Below are 23,433 nucleotides of genomic sequence, written 5' to 3'. Positions count from 1 at the left end.
TCGGATAAGTCGTGATTAACTGGGTACCGGTAGGCCGTCTCTGAAATCCGACTAAGTTTGTGAAAATAGGCGCACGATAATGCACTTCGCTGGCCGACAAGCATCGGGCAGCTACTGGGTAAACCGCAAATCATGAAGATACGACACAACATCTCTGGATCTGCGTTCCCTTTCGGGAACGGTTCAAATTGATAAATCGGATACAAGAAGTGAACATGTGCGGCAGCAGTCATGGGCTGTCAGCCAGACCCCTAACTGAGAGGCCTCTAGACGCAGATCGACCAAGAAGCTCTCGCAACTTTATACAGAAGAATAGAAAATACGTCCCTTACTTGAAGGAACATCGAAACATGCCCTCATCCCCTGCAAACAAACCGCTATCTCGCTTTTCGCCAATGCGAGTTTAAAGGTAGGCCTTCAACACGTCGTTGTAGTAGCTGTAGCCAACACCGGTCTCGGGCTCGAGCGAGTACATGTACGAACCCCACATCGGTCCGCCGGCCCACCAAGTCGCACCGAGCCAGACGTCGCTGTTCTCCTGGAGGTAGTCGAGCATACCGACAACGGCATCCTTGCACTGGGCGTTGGCGCCGCCGGCATACTCGCCGATGACACCGACCTTCTTGTTGGAGCGGAGCCATGCGGTGGCGTCCTTAACGCGCTCAACGCCCTCGGTGGCCGAAACACAGTCGGCGGAGGTGCCGCTGCTGTCGCTATCGAGATACTGATGCATCTCGTAGACGACCTTGTTGAGCGAGTCGGTCAGGCCCTTCATGTTGTCGTTCACGCTGGTCCAGCTGTGTGCGCCGCTCCAAGAGTTGCCCTCGGCCCAGATCCAGTTCTCGGAGCCGGCGGCACGGATTCCGTCAATGGCGGCCTGGTTCAGCTGCAGAACGAGGTCCTGGTCCATCGAGTTATATTCGTTGTTGGTGTCAAAGATAACATTGTCGTTGGACTTGAACTCCGTAGCCAGGTTGGTGAAGAAGGTCTTGAAGGCGGCGGTGTCGGTGATGATGTTGTTCCGGTAGCGGCCGTAGTTGTGGGGGTCGAGGACGGCGTAGCCACCGGCGGAGGTGATATGCTCGATGACCTTGGTCAGACCGGAGAGGTAGTCGGCGTTGAACTTGCCCGAAATGCTGTCAGGGGACAGTCGCTCCATAAGGAACGGAACGCGGAAGGTCGTGTATCCTTCGTTCATAAGGGTCTGTTGCACATGTTAATCAAGAACGCACACTGCTGGGACGGCTGCATCTAACGGTGATCTTGGCTGTGTCCGGGAAGGCATAGTCGGTGCCCAGAGTGCCGGGCAGGGATCCAGAGGCGAACTCAGCGCCACTCTGGTTGGTACCAAACCACTTGAACTTGCCGGACCTGCCGGGGGTGGTGGAGGCGGAAGCGGCGGGGGCAGACGCCTTGCTAGTGGCAGAAGCCACGGAGGACACAGGCTTGCTGGTGACGGGAGTGACCGAGGCAGGCTTGCTGGTGACGGGAGCGGCCGAGGAAACCGCAGTAGTGGGGTTGGTATCAGCAGCCTTGTACTTGCTGGCGGCAGCGGAGGCCTTGACGGAGGCGGGGATGGATGTCGAAGAGGCTGGTTCGGTGTCAATGGGCTTCGCGGATGACACAGCAACAGCCGGGACCGAAGTCGAAGAAAGTGACAGGCTCGTCGTGGGGACCTGCGGCACGACGGCACTGGCGGACGCTGCTTTAGACTTACAAGACCGTCTCGTCGATGTTCTCAAGGTGGTTGCGGGACTGGCGTCACCGGATCCGCTTCCCTGGACACACTGGCTGTAGTATTCGTTCTGGGCGACACACGTGTAACCGGACACGCAAGTCGTTGCGCCGGTCCAGCCCTTGCCGCCGCAGGGCATGTAAGGGCCGGCCTGAGCCATGGCGCCGCCGACAATAGCAGCACTGACGATGAGTCCCTTCATGGTGAATGCCAGATTCAGTGAAAAAAGAGTGTCTGAGTTCAAAAGAGCGACTGGGCAAAGGAACGTGATGTTGCAAAAGAGTGGAAGGCCCTGAAAGATAGGGTAAGATGAAACTTGGTGCAATATAGCCAGTTTGCCTTCTTCAGAAATAGACCTCCTCTCAAGTCTTATATCTCAGTCGATTCAGGAGTCGAAATTACCATCTCCATCTAACCTATGTCATTTGTCGTGCCGACTGGCCGGAACGGTGATGGTTGAGATCCCTGTTGCGTGGATGCGACTCGTGGGGCCACCGCTTCCGCCGAATTGCCCCATGATTATGGTTGTGGGACATCGACGAGAGTAGTGACGTGGAAGGCTAGAGTCGCCACGATCTAGAGAGACTGGGATGTTGCCACCTTATCCGTCATTTAATGTCTTCCCCCTTCATTTCGCTGGCCGGCGTTCTAGAGCGTTCCTGGTATCTCATATGACATGTGTGTTCGGCTTTGCCAGTTAGACTTCCGGGAAGAAAGTAGACGAAGGCGAAGGCGGGAACCCCACGGCTAAATGAGCACGATGCTTTTGAGTACGCAGCGCATGCGTCAATAAATGATTTAAACAAGGTGTTCGAGGCTTAACTTAAGCTTTTGAGGTGTCAATCTAGGGTTACTAGGCACCACAATTGAGGGTTTGCTCTATGTCGCAATTCAGCCCGACTTAACTATCAAATGGCATTTGGTCTTTTCGTGCAGTCTCTGGCCATCACTCTAAATGTTTCTTCTGGCGAAGTTGTCAAAGTCTTGGCTTTGCTTGGATAAGGGCGATCTTTCTGGGGGTCTGCTAGGCCAGGCCTGCGTGCCGTTGCACCGTGCCGGATCCGAAGGCATTAGTGGGCTATCAGAGCCGGGCTTCCGAATTGTTTCGGGTTTGAGTGGTTTATATTTTTGACTTTGCTTTTAGAGATAGTCGCGGCTTAAGCGCCGCATTGGGAGAAGCTGCCCTGGCTGCGCAGGGTGGTCCCTGGACCATCCGGGAATTGAAGCTTTTATGTGGATTTGTCCACCACCTAACCTCGCTCGCTTTTGGGGCTAGGCCGAGGCGTGTTAGGGCGCATGTAAGCGTAATGAGAAGATTACAATACAATGACAAGAAGAAAGGGGATCTCATCCAGCCTCAGGGTAAGAGTCTCTCTCCATGATGGGTGCATACAGTAACTTGCCCAGGTTGCAATATCCGATTTCCTGCTGAACCAGGAAGAGATGTTTTATTTTTTATTTTTCAAAAGGAGACTAACTGTGGGATTTTCCTCGATTACTCTAATTGAAACACCTTCTTGCCCACACAAACTTCTGATCCACTTCCCTGGCTGTTCTTCGATGCCGAAATTCTCGGTTACAAGCTAGAGCTCATACCTATTCCATGCTGCTGTGGACGGAGAGGTTTTACATAGTATCTCCTGGCAAACGTCTTGTCCCATCTCCAATATAATGTTTAGTGGAGATCTTTGGCGGAAAAGTACGATAACCACCATATTGCCACCTGCGGGGCTTCCAATGAATAAGTATTTTCGCTGCGCACATGCTAGTGTCTGAAGGAGTTGCACACGTCTTTGATTGAACTCTGACGAGTGTGCCATGTTCCCTTGAACCGAACTAGGCATAAGTACTCCCGCGTTTCTCGCGATGTATTACATGATGAACACCACCACAATCGCAAACATCAAGAAAGACAACAGGCCTCCACCACCTCTTAGCGAGCCGGCAGCGTTCTGATCCTCATCATTACCATCGCCAGTACCATTTCCGCCACCACCGCCGTTATCTGGTCTGGATCCCTCGATAACATCTCCAGGACCAGCAGCCCACGTAAAGTTCGATACAACCTTATCCGAGTATCCAAGCGTAGATGAGCCCATGGTACCATCATCATTCGTGGTTGAGCCCGACACACACTTGCCTCCATTCCATTTGATGTCTGCTACCGCAGTCCACAGGTTGGTCATGTTCGTTAGAGTGTCCCAGGTGTAGTATAGCTTGCAGTTCGCCGCTTCATATCTAAACTGCACAGGAGTACCCTCTAGGTCATCGTCCAGATAAATGTTGGCCGAGTTGATGGTCCATGTCTCTGTAGGCATACCAGCCAGCGGTGGGTCTGGCTTAGCGAAGGGCGTCATGTCAACATCCTCAGGCGGCGAGACGAAGGTGCCGAGCGCGGGGTAGAGCAACTGGTACGGCCTCAGTGTGATGACGGGACCGCCCTTGGTGCCTCCTACGGCTTGCATGGGCGCATCAATTGGGCGACCACCCATGGCGACGACTGGGATGCCGAGCTCGCGGGTCATCATGCCTACAACATAGGCGCAGGCGGACGCGCAGTGGCCATCAGTGACGATGATGGTATCCTCAGGCTTGAACCACGGCTCTGGGATCTCGAAGACGCCAGGAAGTCCAGTGCGAGCGTAGGCCACCTCCATCGGCTGCACAATATTGGTGAACTGGTCGTCGCCGATCTTTTCCGGACCATAGAAGTCCTCCCAGTTGGTGAAGTTCTTCAGGCCCTCGTCGATGAAGCCGTTGAAGCCGATTGGGTAAGGGAGCATCTGCAAATCGGTGCCAAAGTCCTCTGCTGTTGTGCCGACCCAGTTAAGAGCAGCGTGCGCGCGAACACGCATGTTCATATGTGTCTCCTTGCCCCCTTCTGGGAACAGTATTGTATACAGTGCTACGGCGTTGGCCACCAAGCCGCCACCGTTGCCCTGCAGATCGATGATTAGCTTGGACTTCTCCTGCCTCCTGCTGGTTTCGACAAATTCGTTGGTGACCCTGATAAACTCGATGGGGTCAGCCATGATATCCTCAATGACTGTTCGTGACCCAGATCTGCTATTGTTCTGGGAAGCAAAAATATTGATGGCTAGGACGGCGGTATCGTCCAAGATTGATTCGTTGAAGAGATAACCGCTGATGTACCTGTCCTCGTGAATCACAAAAGGCGTTGGGTAGCCCTCTAGCTCAGGAGAAAATTCCCTCGTAGTAGAGTTGAGTCTCACTTCTGCCTTGCCGTCGTCTCCCGGGACCTCGAAGCGGTCGTGGACGGCACTGCCGGAGTCGATGCCAGAAAAGTTGGCGACGACACGGGCAGTATTGACGACAGTCATCTTGGTGCCATTGGTAAACTCGATGACGCTCTCATCCGAAAGGGCTGTGTGAAGGTATCTAACAGCACCAGCAGTCTCCAGTACGTTGGCCAAGGCTGCGCTGTAGAGCTGCTCGTTGTACGCCGCATCGGGGTCCTGGTCTCGCGAATTGTCGACAGATCGCTGCTGGAGGTAGTTGACGATAGGTAAATCGTCAAAGGATTTGACCTCCGACGCGTTATAGCCTTGCTGTAAGCTTCGCTCGTAGTCGGCTTTTTCTACGTTAGTACTACTGTGCACCACCTAAAGAGTTCGCTGGCCTCACAGTGAAGGTAGATCTTGGGTGTCTGGACGCCGTCCTCCGAGATTGAAATGAACAGGGCCGGGGTTGAGAAGCTGATCAAGACACCCAGAGCAGGCGACCATGACAAGTGTCCATCGCGAGGTTTGACGTTGATCAGTCTGTACAGGTCCACCGTAAAGTCAAACTGCGATTCGTATCCGTCATTTTCAAGCGACTGGGTTATGTTGTCAAACCCGCCAAATATGTCAACTCCAGGGTATAGGTATTCTTCCGGTGGGTCGGAAAGAATACCAATCGTGCTTTGGAACTCGAGCCACGGCCGGAGATATTTGACAAGCGCGACATCTCTTTCAACGTCTACCGGGATCGATCTCAGACACTGGTATGCTACCGAGGGCTTCACCACTACGTTACCTGACTAAACTATTAGCACAATTTTCATCTTCGGCCCTTGATATCGGCTCCATGAATCAAGTGGGAGGATTGTTTAAGCGTACTTGTGGCGTTTGCCGATGCGGCTTTGTCGTAAACTCGGCCGATCTCGGCACAGGCCTCGCTACTCGGGGTTTGTCTCCGGAACGGGGTAGAGACAGTCGGGGCGGCGACGGCAATGCTACTGAGGGTCAAAGCCCGCACAAGCGCCGAAGCAAGATGGAACATTGAGATGAATGACGACCCAAAGTCGTGGAATTGGTCCCAAGTTGCGCTTGAATCGGCAATGTTTTACGATTGAATGGGTTGCAGCCGTCTTTATGTTCACGGCGCACCCAAGACAACTCGCGACATTATTTGGTTAGCGGCGCATCCTTCTGTGGCACCAACAGGCCTACCAAAGTCCCCGAGCTGAGGCTATGAGCAATGTGCAAGGTCGGGCGGGATTGGCGTTGCTTGGCAGACATGGGGACGTTGAATCTCTTCCGACGTTGTGGCCGACTTGTCACGCGAATCTGCTCTTCTTGTTTGACAACTTCTTCTCTCCAATCCATCTCATGCATTCGCTTGTATTTACAACATCGAGATTACCCCATTTACGCCAGAGCCGCAGGTTTTGACATGACAGGAGCTTGGTTGTTTGGTGGTCGTGAAAGGGACTTTAGGAAGTGTAGCATACAAGTTGCTCACTTTAAGTGGATCGTTCATAGCTCCCAAAGACAGTCCTGAGTGAGTTCCAAAGAAGAGGTGCCATTAGCCGCCCCTACGACGGTCCAAGGCAGCAGATTAATCCATACATTAGCTGCATGAGTCCAGCTAATGACGTCGCGCGTAGGAGCTACAGCCTTAGGCATTACGTAGGGGTTTCTGGGCAGTGTTTACCAGTCCTAACTGAGTTGACCAGTTAGCTTACGCGCCTTAGGGCTGTGGGCTGGTTTGTGGAGGTTGCCAAGACGGACAAGAAATGTTGGCCTGCGCCTCGAGCATGGCCGGGGGTGCTTCCAACTAATGCAAATGAGTAAGTCTTTTGACCTTGTGTCGTGTTCATCCTTCCAAATGCTGAGGATGAGCATCCCAGCTCGTACCAACAGAGGGGGGTTTCTAATCCACAGCTTTAGCGATCATCCTCTCCATCCACTGAAGTAAGCATTCAAAGTATGGAATGAAAGGTGACATTGAGGTTTGTCGTTTCGATAGGGACGTTTGACTGAGTCTGGTCCTGGGCGCGTACTTCCAGATCAGCTTCTAGGATATTTTGGAATCTACAATACTCTAAACCCAATTTTGTCAAAGGTCTTTGGATACCACTGCCACTACCACATGTGAATATCGGGTTTTCATGGATTGTAAAGACTGATTTTGACCATTTTGCCCAGTTCGGGCTGGGGATAGTTTGTCTAATGCCCCAACAAACCTTGTGTAGACTCGTAGCTCTGCTTCCAACAGAAGGCTTAAGTAAAGTTTAATCTTGTGAGCTTTTTACCTTCTTGCTCTCGCTATCGCCTGATTGCATGTAGGTTATTAAAAAGTGCATAAATAGACCATCGCTGCCCAGTCTGGTAAAGGGCCAAGAGACAAGCACAATCCGGAAACTAGAGACATCCGCAACCCTTTCTCACCCTAAGCAAACTATACATAACACGCTTCGCTTTTTTTTTGTCCTCTTACCATAAACCTTATTTGACCGTCCACCGTGTTCAGCATGGCGTCTCGTCTCAAAGAAGCCCACAAGTACCACGATGTCATCAACAAACTTCATCTACAAGGACTCAGTGATTATACTTCTCTGCCTCGGGTTGTTCTGTGTAGGCAAGATAGCACTGATTATTGCGGCTGCGACCCCCTAAAGGACTTGACTGGTATCAATGTCAGTCTAGGAAGCGAGCGTTTCAACTGTTACTTCATCTTCGAGATCGTCCTTCGCCCTCCTCTTGACGACAATCCAGACGGCTGCAGCTCGACCATAACCATCATCCCGTCAGCTGAGCGATCCGAAGAAGAAAAGGCAACATTATTGAGCTTTGCCGAGCGGAGTACAACCGACATTTCGTCTTGGACGCTAGATCTGGACGTTGGTATAGATGCAGCGAAACAGACCGTCATGTCGTTCACTTTCGCCACGAAGCTTATCGTCGAAGATGTTATTCGAATCGAAGTTTGCAAGGCGCGAGTGCCACTCTTGTCAATTATCGCTCTTCCACCCTTGCTCGACGACAACCTTAAGTTCCAGCCGGCTGCCTACCCCAGCATCGCCGAGAAAAAGATTCTTAAGTACATAAGAAACCCACGGGACCTTATACTTGTGGTTGCTTGTCAAATCTGCGAGTTGGATACCGAATTGAGCCTACTGGAATTGGTCCGACAAGTCGACCCCAATGGAGAGCGTACCTTTGGAATCTTTCAATCTCATCGCCGGAACAAAAGTAGGTATCGGCGCTGTGACACCTTGCTCGAATATCTTATTCGACTCAAGCAATACAAATGTCGAATAGGCTGGCACACAGTAATGGACTTGATTAGCGAGGATTTTGAGCGCGTTGATGCATATCGGCTCAAGGACCTGATGGATGTCTCGAATGTTGGGTTCTTAGCCGTCAAGGACCATCTAACGGCCGTGTTTGAAGATCACGCACGATCACAACTCTACGATGTGAAAGATGAGATCAAATCTCAAATAGTTACCATAAATGTCATGCTGCAGTCTCTCAGTAGCAATTTGTTGGTCGCGGAAACAAAGCAGGCAATGGAGACAGATAAAGTCTTGTCGGAATTGGTTCAAGACGCAGTGGATGGGAATTACACCAACCCTTTCTTCAGCAAAAACTTTTCCGAACTCCCAGAGTGCAAGCAACCTCGACTTCGCACTATTATTCTAGAGCTGCTTGCATCTCTCGGAAAAAGGATGTCCGAAAACGGTCACGCAGTGGAGATTGTTGATTTTCCACACTCGGCCAATAATCTCCAGGCTATCTACCGGTATATCTTTGTCAAGAGGGTTGACAAGATGGTCAAGAGATGCAAGGGTCGCGAAGCCCCTGGAACCCTCAGTTCTCGGGTCATTTCTGAATTGCTTGCAATGCAGTGTAACCCTTGGAAGGGTATCATACAAGAATCACTCCGGCATATTCTTGATGCCTCTCGAGAGACACTGGAGGGAATCGTTTCTGGCATTGTGTCGTCGGATGCCAAAGCAGAGGTGTTATCAAACTTGACTCCCTTTTTCGAAGGTCTCAAATCCAACATCGAGAAGGAGATTGGACACTTGCTGGACTCATTGAGCTCGCGCTGGCTCATCAACAGCTATCCCGTTATCGAAGCAGTGCAGCAGATTCGACTAAAGCGCGAAAAAGCCCGTGTTCAAGAGCACCTGGATAAAATCGTTAGAAAGTGTAAACACTCAAATCCTCCCGGCCTGACTCCAGATCTAACCTCACTCCTCGTCCACAATATCACTCTCGAGGTTGACACCGACCTTGATCGGGTTGCTAGTGAATTGGCCATCGACTACATGCAAGCGCACTATCAGGTGTGTGCCAGTTGCCTCCTAGTCTTCTTCTACGCTAAATTTCCCCAATTGCTAACCTAAAACCCTCGCAGCTTGCTCTTCCGGTCATGATCCACGAGTTCCATCAAATCATCGAAAACAGCGTCTTACAGAAGCTTCCAGACGCGTTCGCCCCAACGCCAAAGCCTCCTTCCGAAGCCCGTCCGGCGCAGACGATTGGACAGTCAGAGGCTCTCGATGATGAAGTCAAGCAGTTGGAGGAAAAGAAGGAGTTTCTTCAGAGATGCCTGTGCGAACTCACCCAGTTCCTTGAGGGGCAGGCCACAGGCTTGTCGGATGACTCGTCAACCACCACTGAGGGTAGGAAGCCTCCTCAACGATACTGCAGCCTGCCGCTAACATCTGCTGTGCTAGTTATCTATACACCTCAAGGAAGTGTAACTGATGAGCCAAAAATCGATTGTACCGAGTGATGGGATGCGTTGAAATTGTATACTGACTGCTTTTATGGAATCTTACCATGGTACAGCCTTCACAGGAAGAAACTACCGGGTTGAACCTATCACAACAGTACAGTAACGGGAATTGAGGCAGGGCACAACTTATGTCAGAAGCATGGTACACTCTCCATGGCCTGAGCTATCAGTGTTTGGTTTAAGGCACAGGTGAAGGCAACACGGAGCAAGCGACATCGTCACCCACCGCTTGGAAGTTTTACCACTCAAAAAGATTGATCAACAACATACAACACCAGGTATTCGCTGGTCGTCACCGACCCAACTACTAATCCGGCCCTCATTGGCTTATCTATGGGAGAGCGGACGGGATCCCGAGTTTTCCAATGGGTATGGTCGTATGTGGAAGAATGTGCAGCTGGAATAGAATATGAATGTTGTGCTGTGTTTGGGTCTGATGTGTTGAGATTCAACCTGCCAGCTGGAATGGATTTATCCGCACCTTTTTATGTGTTAAAAGAATTCACTCTCTTTCATCAGAGCTACTTTCATTTCCGTATCCATTTGTCTGTCTCGATACCCAGTGCATCCGGCACCTACCAAGACTTTGCCCGGCACTGCGGGACAACAACGCCGGACAACAGCGATAAATTTGGCAATCTATCGATATGATCAACTGATCTTTGAAAAAAGTCTTGTAGTCACAGAAAAGTCCTAATGGCGGTTCTTGAAAATCGTTGCAAAAGTTTCTTGCTTCTTCCCTCGTCTTTCCCCTTTCAGCAACCTGGCCTGACTGCGATATCATGAGCCTCATCACTGTGTTAATGGACGCCCATGGGAATATCAATTACGAAACCATAATTGCCATAAGAGATTGTACCATATCGCCGGACCTTTCTACCCTAATCGAAGCCCGGATAGAGCCTCTTTGGAACCTGAGGGCCCAAGAGGGAACTGGACGTAGCCTACATGCAAGGTCAAGATACTATATGCCAGCTACTATGCATCTAATCCTGAAGATCGTAATTCACTAACTAGACGAGAATTCTGACTTCTGCATCAAGCAGTAATGAAGTAGTCAACTTTGTTATCTTACACAATTGAGTTGTAGCTTCCGTCACATGGAAATCCTAGCTCGGGACCCGGGAAATGTAATGTGGCATTCCTGTTTTATAAAACCCTCATTGTCTATCTTTTGTGAAGCAAAGTCTGCACATGATGCCAGTATTCCACCAGCGTATTCCTAGTGTCTTGATACTTCTGTGGTCATAGTTGCCCGGGAAGACAGACTCGTGGATCGCACAACTCAGCCGCCCCAGGCTAACCAACATGTGAAGAAAACCAACAACCCCCCCTCCCTTTTTCTTTTCGCAACCCCCAGTTTAAAGCAAAGCTCTTTCTCATACCAGTTACCTTTTCTCGGCCAGCATACTCTGTTTTCGAGGCTGGCGACTTGCCCTCCATAAGCTGAGGCTCGAAATAGTCCCAATGCATCCCCTTGTTATCGCCCTCATCGCAATCGCCGGCTTGAATGAAGAAGACCACCTAGACGCCCCGCAAGTGCAGACGAACCTTATCCACCACTTCGTCAGCCAACAGCAAAGTGTACCGGATCGAGAATTAGACTTGCCTGTCGATCGTTGTGTAGCCTCGGTGCCTTTTGCAGCCGCGCGCCGTCGTCTCAATGCAAGCTTACGGGCCCGGCGATCTCTTCCGTCCTCAAGAGCCGCTGGTCTTTGTTGTCGATCTCTGATTGGGGTTCTGTTTTCCTCCCAGAAGAGGCTTTGTGAAGAAGCATGTTGGTGATATGGGCTCATCTGCATGAACTCCTCTTTGGTCACCGGAGTAGCAGGTAAAGGCTTCTTTATATCATCAGCAAGCCGTTTGAACTTGCGAAGGGACCTTCCAAATCGTCGGGTAGCGCTGGGCGAGACGCTAAGTTGGGGGAGCGGAGACGAACTGCCGGACTGGTTTGTGTCAATGATTCTGCCTTGGTTTGGACCAATACTAGAGGTTGGTGGGTGGTGCTCGGCCTCGTTGAAGCCGTCATAGACGAGATTCGCCTGGGCCTCAACCTCTTCGATGAACGAGTCCAACTCCTCTGCCTCACTGTCATAGGCGCAGAAACTGCTTGCTTTTTCTTGGTGCTCCATTGGTTCAACTTCCCTTGGCGGGCGTCTAGGCGGGACTGATCCATCCAGTATAATGTTCTCCTCCTAGGAGTGTATTGTGAACCGTATGCCTGTTACCTGCGCAAGTCTCCGAACAAACGGAACACACCGACCAGGACGCTGAGGTATGCCACATGGACCGCGGCTGAGGTGTATCTCGAATTTAGGTTCAAGACCCTCCTCTCGTAGGCGTCGCCGAAGTTGGTAAAGGTCGTTTCGTGAAATTTTGCCGGTCTTGTCCTTCAGGCCGTACATGGCTAGAAACGTCCATACAATGTGCGTGGACAGTTTCTTTTCAACGTGGCTAGATCGCCAATCTCCGACGTGCTCTTTTGAAGCCTTCTGACCGTGTCCATCATAAAACGATTTTAAGTTGATGCCCAACTCCTTTGCAAGTTGTTTCACCCTAGCCGTCCATTTAGGGTGGAATAGAAAATTGCTTTTGTCTTCTTTCCTGTGTGGGCAGAAAGACAATCCACTAATGGCCAGCTTGAGTACGCGTACTTGACTGTGAGCGTCGCGTATACCCACAAACCCAACAGTCTTTCCACTGAAGCTGCGCTTGGTATCCGACCTTGAGCTCTTATCGGCTGTATACTCGACACTGCCCATAGATTGGAGGACTTTAATATCAGGACCAGCTGTTCGGTAGATATAAAGGTTTTCGCTGGCTTCCCATACAGCATATTCAGCCTCATCGCTTGCGTTAGGCTGGAGGCGGCCTGAGCCAACCTGGAGAAGAACATCAAGGCGGGGATGGCCGTTACGCATTCGTTTGAAAAAGAATATCTTGTCGGAAGGCTTCTCAAAAGCGACGATGTCGCCGATAGGAGGAGCATCAAAGGCTATGCCGTCTTCCTTGATATTGATACCGTTGTCGGCAGAGATAGGGGCTTTATCGACTAAGGACGCTGTTTTCTGCACCTCAGTGCAAGTATGCTCGATACTCGGATGTGGAACATCAAAGTCCATCTGTTCTAGCTCAATTAGTGGCCGTTCTGTGAGTGCGAACGTATCTGTCGATGATGCGCGCTCGGCCGCGGTGGCAGTCGACTCCGTGGAATGGCTCATGTTTTTGTTCGCTATGAGGCTCCTAAGACCAAGACGGTTTGCAGCACTGAAGACTCTTGATTTAGCGAGCAGTAGTACTTCTAGTCGGGCAAGAACAGGTAATTCTCGGTTACGGTTTGTAACTGATGCTTGACTTAGTCAGTTGAGAGATCTGAATGATACTTTGCGAGTAGGAATTTAAGGGAAAGCGCGATTTGACGGTTACTGGTGTAAAAGAGCATATTGATGGTGAAGGTGACTGACGTACCTGCCCCGAAGTATGGACGTTTTGGACGATCGAGAGGCGAGGCCCGTAAAGGACGATCTTAGAACGAAGAAACAAGCTTATAGTTCGAGAAAACGGAACTAGCTTTGAACTGTAGACAGACGGGAAGGCCGGAGGCAAGACTGTGTACTTAGCTTGCCTGGAGGTAGGGTAAGTTGAGGCTGAGACGACAACTAAATTGTGAAACTGGACGCGTGAAATCGGTTACGGAAAGCCGCGTACTGCGAGAAAATAGAGTGTGCTGGATGAGGAAGGGAGAAAACTTTAAGCTGAAGGTGAGTATTCTTACTTGGGCGGGTTGTGTTGGCGGAGAGAGTGGATGATCTGTTTAAGTGAGTGACTGTGCTTGTTAAGGCTTGTATTGAGGAAGCAAGAGCAGACTGGCGAGATAAGGCTGTCAAGAGAAGCTGGGGCACTCTTGTCAGTTATAGACGAACAAATCTCACACTTTAACAAGGTCGTAGTGTGTTGAGTGGAAGGTCGAATACGCTGTAGGCGCGCGATGCGTTAAGAGAGGTTGAAGGGTAAAGGAGAGTCGAAGGAGGAAGTGCGAAACTCGAACAATAACAGGTCAAATACGAAGAAGGATAACAAAACTGCACCGGAAGGAGCAGCCTTGAAATGGGAAGGCTCCGGGTGCGGCGATGCAGTTAGTAACGCGGTGATACCATTGGGGTGCCTTCAGGGCGGTGATGGCTTGGTGGAGGGACTCAAGAAACATATGTACGGGGGCAAGACCGAAGTGAGTGAATCACAACCACAATATCAAAGCAGGCGAGCGAGCGACGGCGCAATGTTGCCATGACCAAGACACAGAGACGACTGAGATCCAGCATGGATTTGACAGCACGTAGCACTACATGTCAAGAGAAGAGTATAACAAACACCAGGTGAAGACGGAACTTGAATTTGGGTGCGGTTCCAAATGTGTCAATCATGAAACCCGTGATCCATTTTCAGACGCCTAACCCAATGCCCTTTTTGTTGCCGTAGCCATGAACCGGAAAACCTCATTTTACCACCAGCATCTCATTTAATAAGAATGTGCCTAGGGGGAATAATTTACTCGTCATCCTCCTCCTCCTCAGCCTCGGCGGTGGTCTGGGCGATACCTAGCAGGGGGGTCAGTACTCATGCTCTACAAGATTATAACATGGAGGGAACTCACGGTCCAAGTCACGCTGGCCGGACTGGGTGATGCGACGGCCACCCTTCTCCTCGTCCTGCTCAAGGACACCAATCTTCTCGAGGGCCTGGACGATCTTGCGGTCGACGGAGCCGGAGGCGTCGACGTGGTGGGAGGGGCGGACACCGCGGTTCTTGGCGGAGCCGTGGACCTTGCGGAGGCGGCCGACACCGACGGTCTTGCGGAGGTAGATGTGGCGGGCGACGGAGGCGGCGCGGACGTAGAACCAGTCAATGTTCTGGGGGGGAGCTCCTTGGCGGGGCCGGTCTTGACGATGTCAACCCAACCTGGTGGAAGTTAGCTCATGCGCTCCGGTCAATAGTGTTTGCAGATATTAGACATACCGGGGATGGGCAGCTTGCCCTGACGCTTCAAGAAAGCGGCATACGCGTTGATGAACTTCTGCGCCTGCCCGGAGAAAAAACAACCAATTAGCATGATTCCGTCATCAGAAGTCTTTCGACTCCCTCGCGCCTGCTCCGTTTCCTCAAATTGTGCTTTGTTTTCTTCCTCTTCCGCACCCCCTCGCCGATCTGCCATTGCCCATGAAAGCCTAAGCCCGTCCCTCACACACCACTCTCTGCCCCTCTGCCCCGCGTGTCATCGTCGCGACAGCCGCAAGATGCACCATGGGGTATATTTCAACTCCTCATTGTAATCAAGCTTCGGGGGTGCATATGAGATGGCGCGAGGAGTGTGATCGCGATGGTGGAGCGCAACCTGAGTGAGGGTGGTTCATGGACTTTCGAGGCGACAGCGCGGTGTCATCGGAGGTACGGAAGGGTCGAAGATTCGCAATTCGAGGTTTCGAAATAGTCTTTTTTTTGTGCTTCGAGAGATCTCTGGGCAGCGTGGTGTTAACCTACATCGACATCGCGGACGTTGATTCCACCGGCCATTTTTGCGGTATTGATTGGGTAGTGAGGGAGAAGGGCGGACTTGGGTGCGGGCGCTGGGCGATGGAAATTGGGCGATGAGGTCGGTCGGTCAACAAGGAAATTGTCGCAAAGGCGGGCGTTTCGCGATGGAAATTTTTGGTGGTTGACTGCCAACCTTGGCGCAGGGTTTCCTGCCCTGGGAAGGAGTGGGGCATCACGTGCCCTTTCCTTGCAAATTTTTGTTGGCGGTTGACAAAGTTGTCAAAGCTTGTGGATTACCTAAGGCTTTTCTGCGATGAACTCAAGTGCCGGTGGGTACAGCGTCAAGTGGGGTTATAATAACAGAGCAGGAGGGGTTCAGAGCTTCTCATGATCAATTCTTTGCTTCAAACCCAGAATCGAGGCTAGCACAATGATCACCGACACCCGATGTCGTCATGTATGAATTATGGTTCTGAATTGCTCGCCATGCAGACTGTTTTCTCCGGCATCTGGACGTGTTCGAAGATCATGCCTTGCAAAAACGCGAGTCTAAGGCTAACCTGTATGCAGCGTCACTCAGCATCGCGACCCTCAGGCTAGCATGGACAAGTCTTCACGAATAATACGCTCCGACATTTACGACTGAACCACGTTGATTCCTTTATCAATAAAATTACTATGCCTGAATGGCCCCATGCAAAACTCCTCCTCATGCCAGAATCCAAAATGCCTCCGAAGTGAATCTTCCACGCCATGCAATTAAGGCAGGCTCACAGACCCAGGTATCATTCTCACCCAATTTTTTCATTACCCATGACCCGTCTCTTGAAAGAAGTCTAGTACCGTCTAAAACATACCAAAACGGCCATGACCAGCATGTTACACCTAGGCCCAGTTGGCCAAGACAGCCATGACGCCGGCGCCGAGAGCGACGCAGCCGAAGGCGAAAAGCTGCACCTTGAGCGGCGAGTTTCTCATTTGCGGGTTGAACATGAACTCGTGGGCCAACAACTCGACCAGACCCGTGTACATCAGAATTCCGGCGCTGATAGAGTCGAAGATTCCGTTGACGAGAGTCTGCGTCTGCGCGCTGTTCGGCTTGGCAGCGATGCCCACGGCAATAGCCAGGGGAGTCGAGAGACCGTAGATGGTCGCAAGGATGTGAGGCCACCAGCGTCCGTGTGCAGGCCAAGTGGCAGTAGCAAGGCGAGAGCCCAAACCGAGACCCTCGAAAAATTGGTGGAAGGTAAGGACGATGAGAAGAACGACGAGCTCGTCGCTGGTGGCGAGGACAAGTCCGATAAAGATGGAGTGGAACACGACACCAAACTCGAGGATGAAGATGGCGATCAGCTGACCGGCGAGACCAGTGTGGCTGTCTCCCTCCTTGTGGTCGCGAGCGTGACCGAGGTGGTCTCTTCCGCCTGGCGGGTAGCTGACATCATCTGGTAGTCCGGGCACCTTCTTGGGGTCAACGAAGCCGTTACCCCTCTCGGCATCACCAGCGTCGTGCGGGCAAACCTCGCTAGCGCTCGTCCCATCGGTTGTTTGGTCCTTGGACTTGACCGCAATGGGGCCATGACCCAGCTCGTGGTCGTGGTCGTGGCCGTGGGAGAAAGCCGAAGAGGCAACGTTGGATGCCACCATTTCGATCAAGAACATGACCATAACAGTCATCAGGCCGATGGCAAAGGCCCAGTCGTAATCTCCCAGCATGGACGCCAAGCACTCGTTGTGCAGAGCCTCGACACCAGGAGACAGCAGATGCATCCAAGCGGTTGCGATAATGACACCGGTACCGACATACTTGAAGATGAAGAAGGTCATCTTGGGAACGTGCATCCGGGTAGTCCGAGCCAGGATGATGGGCAGGAAGCCGCCGAGAAGCGATGCGATGAGGATGATGAAGATGGAGGCGATGCGCAGAGGCTTGTTGCTCACGTCAACGGCGGCAGCGCCGCACTCGTTAACGGCCTCTTCAGCTCCGGCTCCCTCATCCTGGCGAAGAGCGAGGAGCTTTACTGCTGAGATCTCTAAGGGGTTCATGTTTGCTGATGTCCTTGCAGGTGTCGTGGGGATGGAGTACGACGGAAGTTTGACTTAAGACTCTGGCGGGTGTTGATCTTCAGCCGGCAACAGTCGAAGACGGGTACGGAACTTGACGGACGAGACTTCCAACGTCGTGGTACACCTATATCGGCGATGGTGACGGGATGCCGGTAGGGGGGTAGCTTTGGAACCTGTGCGTCCTGGAGACGGTGATTCGAATGCCGGCCGGGTGCGCGTGCGTCAGTGTACTACAGGAATGCCAAAGTCTTCGAAGAGCCGCAGCGACTGAGGAGCGGGAGCAGTCAGTTGCAAGTCGCAGGACGGGAATGGATCCTCGCAGGTCTTGGCTCGCAGCTTGGCGTCTTGGTAGATGGGGAGAAGTGAGGCTCGGACACAGGCGCTGGGCAGTATATAAGATGCGCCAAGAGCAGGGGGTGATATTGATGCGAGGAAGAAATCGAAATCTTTGCGGACCCGAGAGGGTGGGTGGGCGGTGGGTGGTATGCAGCGAGGGAAGGGACGTCGAGAACCCGGATGGTCAGCCGCGTACGGGGGTAAGGAGGGCATAAGAAGGACGGAGGGACCCCCCGCTTAAGCACAAGGGAACTCGACGAGGAACCACAAAAGGGTGGGAAACCCGGCACCTTGCAGGCGAGGGGAAGAGGGTCTTGTTTCGTCGACTACGCCAGTTTTCTGTGGTTCTTTGAATGCGCGAGCCTGAAGGGATACGTCAAGGTGGGTGCGTATCAGTTGTTTTTGGTCGGATTGCTTTCGTGATTGATGCGGTTGCAGGGTCCAGAGGTAGATTAGGAGCTGCGGTAAGAAAAGCCGAACTTTTGGGCCCTTCGTCCTAGTCAATAGCCTTCAGTAAACTTGGAAAGTCGTCCGAAGTCCATAGAGTTTAGGCCGTCTGTTCCCGATTCTGTGGTCATACCGCGAAGGTTCGAAGCAAAAGACCGGGAACTGTTGACCACAGCGGCGCGCAGGCACGGGCACAAGCGGCTGCGCAAAATGGAAAATGAGAACCTTGATGGCCCAATCGTGGACTCGGGCCCCACTATTGCACCTTGTTCTTACCTCACTACTCTTATCGGAGATACCGTAGGAGCAGCTCCTTGCAGCGTCCGCACTCACTCGTCGGGTCAAAGAGACGTACAGGCTACAATAAGGGACAAAACCAAAACGACCATTGTTACATTCTATCAGTGCTCCGCCATGCCCAGCAATCAGAACAGTTATTGTGCTACTATCGTCGCTTTGTCGAGAAACAATAGCAACAGCATCCAACCTCTGTTCAATCCTCAATCGGCGCATTCCTCGAGACATCCCACATTCCACTTGGTCCCCAGTTCGCTGGCAGGCCGAACTGGCACCATCCATGGTCCGTCGCACTAGCCCACGGCTGCCCCACGCCGTCAGATTTTGTTCTCCGATTGTGCACATTGTCATTGGCTGTTGAGCTGGCCATCAAGGTTCTCCACACTAGCTTAACCATCAAGGTCCTCACTCTGACATCGTAGGAGCAGCGCTCACCTGAGTCTCGAGTTGAGTTGGTCACAATCAAGAGCCTCCGCTGCGCAACCGCATGACTGGGTGTCAAGCAGTCATTTGACATGCATAGGCTGGCACGAATATAGCGGCACACTCCCTGATGTCGGGCCCTGAGTGGTTCTCTGGAACCTGGCACAATTTGGGTTAAAGTTTGAAGAATCTGCTGTTGTTGATGCTGGTAATCCATCATCGGAGATACTGCATTTTTGCGACTACAAGCACCGTACTGTCTTGAGAGGCATTTAGTCCACCTATCAAAAATGCCACCGTCAAAGATGGACATAATGCCTGAAAAGGCTGTAAAAGACCGCATTTTGAAGCCTGATGATGACGCTGGTGAATCTTCATCTTTGTTCATCTCTTCGCCAAGAAATCTTGGCCAAGCCATGTCCTGCTAATCAAGCTTTAGCCAAGCCAGCCGCTCGGTTCCGTCAGTGGCTCTGTTACGGAGAACAATCTGGGCATTGTAATTACCATGCCATTGCCTCGCAAGGCATCGTAATGCGGGGCATTTGTCCAACTGCTTTCGGCCTTGCCTCTTGGTGCGCATCGGCGTGGCTTTCCTGAGATGGCCAACGGCCCAGGCGCCGTTGCATTTTTGATTCCACTCCATGCAACCGCTGCGGCCCTCCCGACGCCATGGTTCATCAATAGCCACGGCGTCACTTCGGCTTGCGTCTACAAGACCCATAGTTAGGACACCAATATCGAATCCAACCTGTGTAAGTGGCACTGCCATACAGTAGATTGCCGGGGGATCATGCTGCGATCCAACTGCCCGAAGCTGTGACCGAGACCTCGGGCCTAGCGTTGCATCGAGAAGATTGCCAGTGGGTTTTCATTGTCGCAGTCCCTTCATGACGAGAACTGTATTTCCACTCCTAATGTGCGGAACGGCGAGTCAAGCTTGCGCAAATCGATGGCGCTGCCGAGGCTGAACAGGAGAGATTTGACCCTTCCCTCCCACAAGACACCAATCTTCATGTTCTGGTCCAACCGTGCCTTGATGACACTGCCGTATTCGTCTACGCCCTTCGCCTGCGCCGTGCTGGGATCCGCCGGTTCTGTCTCATCCAGCGCAGGATCGTCCAATCTCCACTCCATCTTTGCCTGGAAACTGCGGTCCTTCGGCTTCTCTTTCCGTTCCTCCTCGACAACGACGGGCCTCGGCTTCTCAAGTTCGGACTGGGTATCGGGCTCGTCCAGCCTCCACTCCAGCTTCGCCTGGAAACTCCGCTCCTTTTTGACAAAACTCTCAGCCGAGAGCGCGGGCTCGATGTTGCGGGTCAGGTTCTTGCGCCACAGCTCCATGCCCACGGACCAGTCACTCTCGTAGCTGTACACGTTGAAGTCCATGCGAGTCGCAAGGCTGCAGTGTTTGCCTGCCACAACAGCGTAGCTGGCGCTAATGTTGCCCATCAGGGGGTTCAGCGTCAATGTCGCCGTCAAAGGCGTCCCTCGGTGCTCCGGCAACGTGGCGAAACGACCCCCGAGGCTGACACCGCCGGACTTGTTCAGTGTGCCGTAGTAGATTTCCCCGCCGGCGCTGAAACGCCCGTAGATGCGCTCCTTCGCGTCGTCGCCGAACCCAATCGGCTTCCCATTTAACCGGCCGGTCGACCGTAGCTGTGACGGCTGGTTATTCTCTGCATCCCCTCCAAAGTTGTAGAGGCCTCGGAAGCCCAGAAGGCCACCGTCCGACGAAGCGAGACCCTCGACGGCGTACCTGCCGACATCGTATTGAGCCAACCCTAGAAGTGTGCCGCCGTTGCGCAGGAACTTCCCCGACACAGCACTGAGTTGAAGCTGCAGCGCAGGAGATACTCGTTTGACAACGAGCGCTTCAAGCATCGACTCGGGGAGGTAGAGACGGCCGTACAGCAGTGAGGCGGCGGCCGGGCTGAGGAGGGGTATGGTCTCCTATCGGTTCGGGGCGGGAGGTCGGCGAGCGGGCGGTAGGAGCGCAGCAGCACCGGTAACGGGATGGCATCGGATTGCGGTGTGAGGTTCGCGCGGAGGGGTACAGATGAGTACAAGTAGGAGATGGAGCCGTCGACGACGCCTACGGAGCCGAGCTGGTACGACGTCGCAAAGTGAGGGGTCGCGAGGGAGGAGAGGGTAAGGCGGAGGCCTTGCGGCGTCGGGAAGTTGAGGAGTGCTGCCAGCGTTGTGCGCGTCAGCCTTTGTTGGTCTTCAACAGAGCAAATTCAGTGCGCCATTATCCAGCGTACCATCTGCAGTTGCGTTAAGTGACGAGTACGAGTTGTCGCGGTTCCAGCCAGTCGCCTCGTAGAACGCGCTCTGCACGTAGCTCATGAACTCGCGCATGGTGGGCGGATCTGCAAAGGTACGTTACTGAGCAACGTGCTCGTTAGCTGCTATTGCGGCAAGGACATTTGGCTCAAGACTACGCGAAAGTGTTCGTGGGCCTGTTCGACGTTGAAAGCTATAGATGAGAAGCTGGCGTCGCAATTTCTGGCATTCGACCGCACCGAGGCGGGTCCGTGACCGAATTGTGTCATTATGTAAGCAGCTCAACATCAACATGATCAGTGTACAGAGGCCCGAGGCTCTGGAACATGTTTGAAAAAGTACGGCACTTTAATTCGCATTGAGACCCAACTTACATTTATGACCGTTTTCCTAGCTTCCAGAACGATAGTTTTGTTTTGAATTCCGAAGAGTTGAAGGTCCTCCTATGGCTGATATTTCTCTTTTTATTTAAGCAGATCTCAAATAATTGAAATGGCATTCACCAGTCCAACAGAACGCGAGCTCAGTCGATTACCGATTATCACATTGATCAGGTACCTTGTTTACCAATGCCTCGACAATTGGTCGCAACTTTCGTCATCTATTTCTGCCGTACCGGCATCTTTGCCGTTTAAATAGAAAATATCCCTTGGCAAGAAGCTCGCCAAGAAACTTCTCTGTTGTGTTGGTGACATTTGATTCCGTTGGCAAAGCTGTTTATCGTCGATTGGAAAAATTTCAGTGTACCTGGTTCAAGAAAGGGCTCAACGATTGATTGACGGCGTTTGTGATACTTAGAGGAGCCATTGCTGTCATTGCTGCCATATTGCCCGATCAGTTTTCATGTCGGTCTGGCAGTTTAGAGACGAGGAAAGTGATCAATCTACACACAAGACCTAACAACCCAGAAAATGAACCCAGAGAAAGGGCTGATGCAGATGAATAATAGTGCTTCATGATTTCTTCATAGTGTTCATTTTCTGGGTTGTACCACCGATGAACAATTGGTTTTTGACTTGATTTAACAGGTGGTTCCTAGAAGCTTTGTCTTCTGACCAAAACGAAAGTTTGAAATAAACTTAAGCATCGATTGCCAGGTCCTTTAACGGGTATGATGTATTGCGCTCTTTCTTTCGCCACTATCGTTTAGGTACAAATGGAGGCGGACAGTGACTCGGTGTTCTCGTCACTCATCCTATTCATGTCTAGACAGAGCCCAGCCCGTGATTTTGCGGAAAATAAGTTTGGCATCCTCTTCACTCGAAGACATCTCTGAGTAGTAGCGTTGCAGGTCCTCCTCGGTAGGCAAAGTAGCTCTGTAGTATGGCACGTTCATCTCAAAGAGCTGTCTAGACAGCTCTCCATAAATCTCGGGATGACCTTGGAGCGACAAGACAAGCCCTGAGTCGGATGAAAGGATTTCGTTGTCAGGGGCCAATGGTTTGAAGCCATCCGGTACTTGCTGAACAAACCGTTTGTGGAATTTGGTGATTTTCTTCGCGGGGCTTCTTTAGCATCAGGTGTCTCGTGATATTGATTTGTGACAATGCGCCAAACGGTGGCTTACCAGCGAGTCTTTGCCAAACATGTCTTTTCCATCAGCATTCAATGTGAGTTGTTGCACGCCAACCTATGAAGTTCTGTGTTAGCCCGAAAATTTGGCAAAGTTGCTGTTTGTACTGTACATACCCTTGGATGCTCGAAACTCCCGATGCTTCCAGAAAGAGCACTTGCGATTGCTTGGTGGCCCCAGCAAATACCAAGTAGCTTCGTCTTCGTGATGTGCTGCTGCGATACTACCTGCCGAATCCACTCGAGAGTCGTGTTGACCCACGGCTCAAATGTCGCCTGGCACAAATTGCTTAGCCCGCCAGTAATGATGATGAGGTCATAATTCACAGGGTTCGGTAAATGCCCATCCTCCTTCATCGGTCTATACGCATCGATGACTGCATCGTGTGTTTGTTGTAAGATGTTATCTCGAAAAGACTGCAGCATTCCCCTATGCTTTGGCTCATCGATCTCATAGGCTTTGACGATGGCGACCCTCAAGGGGTTAGTTTGTGGAAGGGATCCCATTGCTTCAGTTGACTGGAATTCTCTTTAACTTCTGGTCACTCCGTTGGTGTCTGGTGAAGGAGCAACGTTGAATTTGGCTTATCAGACAGTATAGATAGGGAGAGCATGGGCATAAAAGAGGGTGGGCTGTGGCCGCGTTCTTCTTGACTCGATATCCTCGGAGTTTCGGAGTGACAGATAAGCCAACACTGACCTCC

The 23,433-nt window shown here is 51.9% G+C and overlaps 8 protein-coding genes and 1 non-coding gene across 9 annotated transcripts; 1 reads left to right on the top strand and 8 right to left on the bottom strand.

Annotated features, from left to right (window-relative positions):
• Window positions 1–403: 403 nt before the first annotated feature.
• Window positions 404–2,252, bottom strand: ColSpa_11839 (endoglucanase gh5-1; the record flags this gene model as incomplete). Its single annotated transcript, XM_049278051.1, has 3 exons — window positions 404–1,204; window positions 1,233–1,591; window positions 2,174–2,252. 3 exons carry the CDS (start codon window positions 2,250–2,252, stop codon window positions 404–406), a joined length of 1,239 nt encoding a protein of 412 aa, XP_049134008.1.
• A 1,354-nt stretch (window positions 2,253–3,606) lies between these two features.
• ColSpa_11838 (peptidase S41 family protein ustP) lies at window positions 3,607–4,590 on the bottom strand (the record flags this gene model as incomplete). Its single annotated transcript, XM_049278050.1, has 1 exon — window positions 3,607–4,590. One exon carries the CDS (start codon window positions 4,588–4,590, stop codon window positions 3,607–3,609), a length of 984 nt encoding a protein of 327 aa, XP_049134007.1.
• Window positions 4,591–7,493: 2,903 nt separating this feature from the next.
• Window positions 7,494–9,769, top strand: ColSpa_11837 (uncharacterized protein; the record flags this gene model as incomplete). The annotated part of the gene is made up of 3 exons (XM_049278049.1): window positions 7,494–8,214; window positions 8,284–9,317; window positions 9,389–9,769. 3 exons carry the CDS (start codon window positions 7,494–7,496, stop codon window positions 9,767–9,769), a joined length of 2,136 nt encoding a protein of 711 aa, XP_049134006.1.
• A 268-nt stretch (window positions 9,770–10,037) lies between these two features.
• On the bottom strand, window positions 10,038–10,153 carry ColSpa_rRNA_052. The gene has a single exon (XR_007414283.1). It is a non-coding gene; the product is annotated as a 5S ribosomal RNA (ribosomal RNA).
• A 2,247-nt stretch (window positions 10,154–12,400) lies between these two features.
• Window positions 12,401–12,993, bottom strand: ColSpa_11836 (uncharacterized protein; the record flags this gene model as incomplete). The annotated part of the gene is made up of 2 exons (XM_049278048.1): window positions 12,401–12,430; window positions 12,454–12,993. 2 exons carry the CDS (start codon window positions 12,991–12,993, stop codon window positions 12,401–12,403), a joined length of 570 nt encoding a protein of 189 aa, XP_049134005.1.
• Window positions 12,994–14,320: 1,327 nt separating this feature from the next.
• On the bottom strand, window positions 14,321–14,882 carry ColSpa_11835 (40S ribosomal protein S19; the record flags this gene model as incomplete). The annotated part of the gene is made up of 3 exons (XM_049278047.1): window positions 14,321–14,370; window positions 14,427–14,711; window positions 14,789–14,882. The coding sequence occupies 3 exons, from the start codon at window positions 14,880–14,882 to the stop codon at window positions 14,321–14,323; spliced, it is 429 nt and encodes a 142-aa protein (XP_049134004.1).
• Window positions 14,883–16,189: 1,307 nt separating this feature from the next.
• ColSpa_11834 (zinc-regulated transporter 1) lies at window positions 16,190–17,350 on the bottom strand (the record flags this gene model as incomplete). The annotated part of the gene is made up of 2 exons (XM_049278046.1): window positions 16,190–16,795; window positions 16,976–17,350. 2 exons carry the CDS (start codon window positions 17,348–17,350, stop codon window positions 16,190–16,192), a joined length of 981 nt encoding a protein of 326 aa, XP_049134003.1.
• Window positions 17,351–19,759: 2,409 nt separating this feature from the next.
• On the bottom strand, window positions 19,760–21,232 carry ColSpa_11833 (mitochondrial distribution and morphology protein 10; the record flags this gene model as incomplete). The annotated part of the gene is made up of 3 exons (XM_049278045.1): window positions 19,760–20,804; window positions 20,885–21,062; window positions 21,136–21,232. 3 exons carry the CDS (start codon window positions 21,230–21,232, stop codon window positions 19,760–19,762), a joined length of 1,320 nt encoding a protein of 439 aa, XP_049134002.1.
• A 1,120-nt stretch (window positions 21,233–22,352) lies between these two features.
• ColSpa_11832 (glutamine amidotransferase-like protein chyE) lies at window positions 22,353–23,086 on the bottom strand (the record flags this gene model as incomplete). Its single annotated transcript, XM_049278044.1, has 3 exons — window positions 22,353–22,652; window positions 22,725–22,787; window positions 22,847–23,086. 3 exons carry the CDS (start codon window positions 23,084–23,086, stop codon window positions 22,353–22,355), a joined length of 603 nt encoding a protein of 200 aa, XP_049134001.1.
• Between the last annotated feature and the right edge of the window lie 347 nt (window positions 23,087–23,433).

The sequence above is a fragment of the Colletotrichum spaethianum genome, assembly GCF_022836535.1.
Source record: "Colletotrichum spaethianum MAFF 239500 DNA, contig51, whole genome shotgun sequence".
NCBI classification, from domain to species: Eukaryota; Fungi; Ascomycota; class Sordariomycetes; order Glomerellales; family Glomerellaceae; genus Colletotrichum; species Colletotrichum spaethianum.
Note: the sequence above shows the minus strand (reverse complement) of the source record. Positions and strands in the feature narration are given on the sequence as shown.